Source organism: Seriola aureovittata, chromosome 18 (genome assembly GCF_021018895.1).
Source record: "Seriola aureovittata isolate HTS-2021-v1 ecotype China chromosome 18, ASM2101889v1, whole genome shotgun sequence".
Classification (NCBI taxonomy): Eukaryota; Metazoa; Chordata; class Actinopteri; order Carangiformes; family Carangidae; genus Seriola; species Seriola aureovittata.
This window is the reverse complement of record NC_079381.1, coordinates 20,229,884-20,236,857: the sequence shown is the minus strand read 5'-3', so window position 1 is coordinate 20,236,857 and position 6,974 is coordinate 20,229,884. Positions and strand designations below refer to the sequence as shown.

The 6,974-nt window shown below is 39.2% G+C and overlaps 1 protein-coding gene across 1 annotated transcript; it reads left to right on the top strand.

Annotated features, from left to right (window-relative positions):
• The first annotated feature begins 1,048 nt into the window (after window positions 1-1,048).
• mat2al (methionine adenosyltransferase II, alpha-like) lies at window positions 1,049-6,164 on the top strand. The gene is made up of 9 exons (XM_056402766.1): window positions 1,049-1,471; window positions 2,180-2,257; window positions 2,477-2,599; window positions 2,713-2,825; window positions 3,769-3,912; window positions 4,182-4,400; window positions 4,505-4,687; window positions 5,191-5,324; window positions 5,405-6,164. Exons 1-9 carry the CDS (start codon window positions 1,408-1,410, stop codon window positions 5,505-5,507), a joined length of 1,161 nt encoding a protein of 386 aa, XP_056258741.1. The 5' UTR covers window positions 1,049-1,407; the 3' UTR covers window positions 5,508-6,164.
• Window positions 6,165-6,974: the final 810 nt, after the last annotated feature.

The window sequence follows — 6,974 nt, the reverse complement described above, 5'->3', positions numbered from 1 at the left end:
ACATTGGGTTGTGCACTTTGGTGAACGCTTGGCAGATAGTAAGGAAACAGCAGAGGCGTATGATTGATTGAAGTCAGATAAACATATATAAATGAGACTACTCCATAAAATACACACACAATATAAAATAGTAAAGACAAGTGTGAGAGTGCAGTATAGAGCCCTGCCATGCTGGCTGTGCCTTATATAAGTAATCACAGTAATCATGGACTTTGTACAGTCAAGACGCTACCGCACGTCAAGTCAAACTTCACCTGTAAAGTATTAGGAGATTATATAAAACAATACCAAATGCAGAAACATATTACCATTAGAAGATAAAACCTAAATTTGTGTTACAATGCAACATAAATATTTATCATTAAAAGGCAAAAAGCTCAATGGACAATGTAAAAATTTTATGCTGAATGCACACAATGAGAGAATATATAGTTCAAATGTCAAATTACAAATGTGTCACTATAAAAGCCACAAAATGTTTGTGTAATTTCTTACACCAAAATGTTGCAAATATTAAACTTTATATCCAATTTAAAATCTGGATGAGACCTGTTAGGGCGTACACTATACAGCTGCTATAGAAGAAGTCGGGCTGCCCCAGCAGCTAGCTCTGGGGGAAAGCTAGCTGATAGCTGCTAACTTTTGTTGTTTTTCTGAAATGTTTTGAAGTGAGATCCTGTATTGTACATGGCTCTAAAAAGCCCTATAAGTATTGATGTTAAAAAGGCTTTAGGGAAAAGCAAAAGCAATAGGGGAAAAGCTTTTTTCTTCAATTCTTATATATATTTCTCTTTATATTTCCACATTTTTAAATGTACTTATTTATTCCTTTATTTATTCCTGTTTATATTTCCACATTTATTTTCTTGTTCTTTTACAGATTTATTCTTTTTTTATGGCACTCCTATGACTCCAAAGAGCAGAAAGCAGCAATCCCACTGCAATTTCTAGTTTCTAAATATTTTAACCCCCTTTTTAATGGGAATATTGCACAATGATGAAGAAGATGAAATGTTGTTTTGCAACAGCGACCCCCTGAGGCTGCTTCACTTAGTACACGCTCCTGCTTTAGGTCACACAGGCGTTTACCGAGAGCAGAGAGGAGAGGAAACGATCGCTTTATATTGATTTATAAACCAACTTCCTCCCGGCTACGAATGAAAAGTTGCATCAGTTGTTTAGTTTCACTCTCCATATCCGCCATGTCTGTCCTGAATACTTTTTTTTTCCCGATGCAGCTGCTTCTGAACTTCAATCTACTGAGTTAATTATTGCTTCAAGTAATCAGTGTCGGCGGACATCAAAGGATACTATAACTTCTTATATAGTGTGACCCGGTTTAGCGTCAGTCTGATTTTAAATCCGGTGAATTGAACTTTTCTGCGGCACCGACCCCACGAGCTGAAGATGAATCCCAGCGGCAGGAAGACTTTCCTCTTCACATCCGAGTCTGTTGGAGAAGGACACTCCGGTATTGTACTCATGTGTTACTCTGTCTCCGTCCCGCTGTGGTTCACAGGGAGCACATGTCTGGACATGCACAGACTCTGTCGAGGCTACATTAGAATAATACAGCGCATTCAGAGCTGTAGATTGTAGTGTTCAGATATTAAAGGTAGTAAATTCCGAGATGCAATGATTGGATGATTGATTAGTCAGTCAACCGAGAATGACTCAGCAACTGCTTTGGTAATCAATTAAACATTTTGAGTCATTTTAAAGAATAAAAGCCAAAATTCTCTGGTCCAGCTTCTCAAATATGTGTGTTTTCTGGTTTTTCTTAGTCTAATATTACAGTAAACTGAATATCTTTAGGTTATGGTTGGACAAAACAACACATTTGAAGATTTTTTGATTTTTTAAATCAAACAATGGATTTAATGAGAAAATAACCAGAAGATTAAATGTTAATCTAAATAGACTGCAGCCCTAAAAATACTCCATTACAAGAGCACATTCTGCACCGAAAGAAATAAAAGTATACAGTGGTGGAAGAAGTACTCAAGATGTTACCCAAGTGTAGAAGTAGTTTAACCACATGGTAAAAATACTCCACAATAAGTAATCAGCACACAGCCTCAGTATAGCTACAACCCTGTCAATACTTAATAATCTCTGTTTTCAAAAACAATACACTCTGTCCTTGTTTTCTTTTACTTCTCTGACTTTGTGTTCACAGATAAAATGTGCGATCAGATCAGTGATGCTGTTCTCGATGCGTACCTGAGTCAAGACCCTGACTCCAAAGTGGCCTGTGGTGAGTTTTGGTTGAACGTGTGTGTCAAGACTCCTTGCAGCAGCGGCCTGGGTTCGATGCTGCTCGTCATCCCCTCTCTCTCCTGCCTTTCCTCTCTCTCTCTCTCTCTCTCTCTCTCTCTCTCTCCACTGTCACTGCCGATAAACAGCAAAATGGACAATTAAAAAAAAAACAGTTCACCAGCTATGTTTATGAAATGCATTTAGTGTCTTGTTGCAGAATGTGTGGCGAAGACGGGGATGATCTTACTGGTTGGAGAAGTGACATCTAAGGCCACAGTGGATCTCCAATCAGTGGTCCGAAATACTGTGAAGAAGATCGGCTACGATGACTCTTCAAAAGGTACAGCATGGTGGGATTTAATACTCTTATTCGATAACTTTCAATTTAAAAAGAATTTGTCTGGGAAATTGAGTGGATGAATGAAAAGCTGTTGCTGATTTTGTGATCTTCAGGTTTTGACTATAAGACCTGCAACGTGCTGCTGGCTCTGGAGCCGCAGTGTGTGGAGATATCAGACTGTGTGTTTGAAGGCAGAGATCAGGAGGACATGGGCGCAGGGGACCAGGTTCAGTATTTGACCTTTTATTCTAACTGCAATTTTTCACTACATGGATTGAGATAGTTTTTGTTTTATGCAATAACTGTGGTTGTAAACAGTCGCTCTGGTAAAGGATTATATTTGCACTTCAGTCGTACGTGTTTGCAAAAGTTTTGGCAAATAACAAGTAAGAAGTAAATCCAACCCCTGCAGCAAACAACAACATTAAAATGAACCTTTCTTCAAATGTTAGTGTTACATGAACTTAAAAACTAGGACAAGAAATAAACAGTAACAGATGGAGGGAAAAATGGATTCCACTAAATTCTGGAGGCGGTTTCTACAACAGGACAAAGCTGACCTCAAAAATCCACCATGAACCACTTCAAGAGCCACAAGCTGAGGCTTTTGGAACAGCCCCCGCGGCCCCCTGACCTGAACCTCACTGAACATCTGTGGGAAGATCTTCAAACATGCTGTGTGAGCAGGACGGACTAAAAATATCCCTGTACTTGAGCTGATCTACCATTTTAACCTGATGGTGGCCCTAGATGAAAAGTCAAGGGATCGCCAAAGTTAATAAAAAAGATCCAGTGGAGAACATGAATGTCTGAATGAGATTTCATTGCACCACCTCATGGTGGCGCAACAGGAAAAGTCAGAGGAGCTCTCAAAGACATTTAGGTTCATCTTCTGGATGCCATGAATGTCGGCAGAACATTTCATGACCATTCATCCAAAGGTTGTTAAGATATTTCAGCCTGGACCAAAGTGGTTGACTGACCAATCCTTAGAGCTACACTGCTAATGTGGCTAAAAGTATGACAACATTTAATTTACAAGATCATCTCTTTTGTAAAGAGTTGTATTTACTTCAGTTTAAAGATTTGAATTTCAATTTAGATGAAACTTTTGACATGAACAGACCTGATCATTAGTCTGGGTTTCTGTCTTTACTGGGCTGCTTCAGGGTTTCATGTTTGGCTACGCCACAGATGAGACAGAGGAGTGTATGCCCTTAACCATCCTTCTGGCCCACAAACTCAACTACAGGATGAAGGAGCTGTCACGCAACGGAGAGTGTCCGTGGATAGGACCAGACTCAAAGTCCCAGGTGAGCCACTGCACAATAAAAAAACAAAGGGATGTTAAAAGCAAGTTAGTCGAGTTAGAAGCGACTTTGACCTTCATTGCATGACATTTCCCATCTCTCTCGTTCTAAAATGTGTTGTATTTAATCCCTCATCTCTCTCTTACCTCATTTCCTGTCAGCTCTTCATTGTCAACTACCTAAAAACTTAAATACTTTCGACTGTAATGTTTGCTGTGCTGTTAGTTATGAGTTAAGAGTTTGATCATAACTTGGTGGCGTCTTTTCTGCAGGTCACAGTGGAGTATAAAGACAACATGGGAGCCACGGAGCCGCTGCGTGTTCACACTGTGGTCATCTCAGTCCAGCACAGCCCTAACATCACCCTGGAGGAGATCAGATGTAATCTGATGGAGAAGGTGGTGAAAGTCGTCATTCCTGCCAAGTACCTGGACGACAGGACCGTCTACCATCTGCTGCCAAGTGGGAAATTCCTAATTGGAGGCCCACAGGTTAGAAACCACAGAGGGGAAATGTCACAAATAAAAAAAAGATAAATAAATGAGATCGTCCATGCAGGAGTTGAATCTGATTGTTTTTTTTTTTGTGTCACCAGGGTGATGCGGGACTCACAGGACGTAAAATCATAGTGGACACCTATGGAGGATGGGGCGGGCACGGAGGAGGGGCCTTCTCTGGAAAAGACTACTCCAAAGTGGACCGGTCCGGGGCTTATGCGGCACGCTGGGTCGCCAAGTCTTTGGTCAAAGCCAGACTGTGCAGAAGAGCCCTCGTCCAGGTGAGGAACTTTAATTAAAGGGGCCTAAAGACTCTTCTGGTCCATGCTAACATCCTGTGTGTAAAACATTAGGACAATGTAGTTGCAATTTAATTTGATGATCACTGCAGAAACACTGCAATAAGAAATTAAATAAACACTATATATCAGCTGCAGGGAATCATGAAAAAGGATTATGTCCACCACATTCAATGCACGACAACATGATGCTTTTTTACATCTGAACAGAAACACTGAAACTCTAAACACACTTCAAATTGTTAACCATTGAGAGCCTGACAGTCTTTTACAACTTTCCCCTAACAAGCATAAACACCCAGTAACAGTGTGAGATGTCTGAAAACAGACATTTGTTCCTTGTTTCTTTGCAAACCTATCAACCTGTTGTTTTTGCAAATCATGCCATTTAAACCACTAAAACAGCTCCTCTCATAAGAAACAAGCCATCTGATAATGTTGCTGCGAAAACCTGCTTATGATGATGTCATGTCTCCTCGTTTCAGATCTCCTACGCCATCGGTGTGAGCCATCCACTCTCCATCTCAGTGTTTCACTACGGCACGTCGAGCAGGGACGAAGACGAACTGCTGCAGATAGTACAGAAGAACTTTGACCTGAGGCCCGGAGTCATTGTGAAGTATGTGTAGTTTTTCACAGCTGAAACCTTCTTGTCTTTTCTTTTATTTATTTTTTTATTGAATGTGTTTCTTTTTACAGAGAGCTGGGTTTGAAACGGCCAATTTACCAAGCCACTGCCTGCTACGGTCACTTCGGCAGAGAGGAGTTCCCCTGGGAAAAACCAAAGCCTCTGGTGTTTTGAGTTTGACAAAAAACACATTCTAGTTTATGTCTTAATAATCAATCATAAAACAATCAATTTGAGTCACATAATTAAAATATATCTTTATATAACTGTGCAGCTGAAAACAGAAGTTGCTGCCTGAGTTTGCCTTTGATAATGGCCATAAATAATAATAGTTATCCAGGTAGATGAGCATAACCAGAAGACTTATAACCATAAAGCAGTCACATGATTTTTGTTTACCCCTGTTCAGAGAGAGAGAGACAGAGAGAGATAGAAAGAGAGAGAGAGAGAGAGAGAGAGAGAGAGCGAGAGCAGGCACTGGAAAATGACTGCCCTTCACCTAATGTTTTATTAACTTAATGATATGATATAATTATAGATTAAATTGGGTTTCTGCTATGACCTGTACATTTGTAGCCTCCATCATCTCCTGTAACAACATGCAGTTGCTAAAATGGTTAAAACAAAATAATATTCATGATTGAAAACATTATTATAATAATTATAAAAGTAAATGAGTGAATAAATAAGATGTCATAAAAATAAAACTCAAATGATGAAAAACAGAAAATGGACTGAATGATTACAATAAACTCAATGGTGAAGAAATGACACCAGTTATCTCTTTACAGGTTGGATGAGTATGAAAAGGAGTGTATTTACAATTTATCACCATCATCATCATCATCATCATCATCATCACAGTGTACCCTGCTTTCATTCCCTCACTCTGCAACATGAATGTTTACTGTTGCCCTGCCAACGTGTGCCAGTTTAGTAGTTAACGTTAGCTTAGTCTGTATATTAACAATGAACAATACAATTTCAATATGTAATTTCTTAACAAAACAAGTATCAACACCAACGGCTCATAGCATGCGTGCTCTTACTTTGAAAAGCGGAAATGGGGTCATCTGCAGGCAATCGCGTGTTTTTCCCCAAAAGTGGCCGCTTCACAAAAACAAAATTAATTCACAAATTTCTATTTGAAAGTTGTAAATGTGAGGAAGATATTCACAAATGTTTTTCATTTATTTGTAAATTCATTGAAAGTATTCACAGATGTGCGTGTGCATGAATGCTTCGCTAGCGAGCTTCATGGATGTAACCTACACTAAGGCTTATAATGGGACTGGCTTGGGGCTTGTAAACCGTGGATTTATATCAGTGACTAACAAGCTTTCAAATGAACGTGGAATATTTATTTCTGAAATAAGATGGATTAACATCAGTACATTTAAATTGTAATTGTAAACTGTAAAATATTTCATAACTACACTATAAAAATGCTCCCAGGTGCTATTTTTCCGCATGGATGAGCTTTACTTCTGATACCTTAAAGGAATAATTCAGCCTTTTATACACTTGTTCTTTCTTCAATGAGAAGATTGATATACTTTCCCGTAAAATATGAAACTACACCCAGTTAGCTTAGCTTGGCAGAAAGACTGGAAACAGGTGGGAACAGCTCAATCATTGACA

Bases quoted from the DNA above. Each gene is read 5' to 3' on its own strand.
- mat2al (XM_056402766.1), top strand. From the start codon at position 1,408: ATGAATCCCAGCGGCAGGAAGACTTTCCTCTTCACATCCGAGTCTGTT. The intron at 2,826-3,768 runs GTTCAGTATTTG...GGGCTGCTTCAG, and splicing joins ACATGGGCGCAGGGGACCAG to GGTTTCATGTTTGGCTACGC. The intron at 4,401-4,504 runs GTTAGAAACCAC...TTGTGTCACCAG, and splicing joins TCCTAATTGGAGGCCCACAG to GGTGATGCGGGACTCACAGG.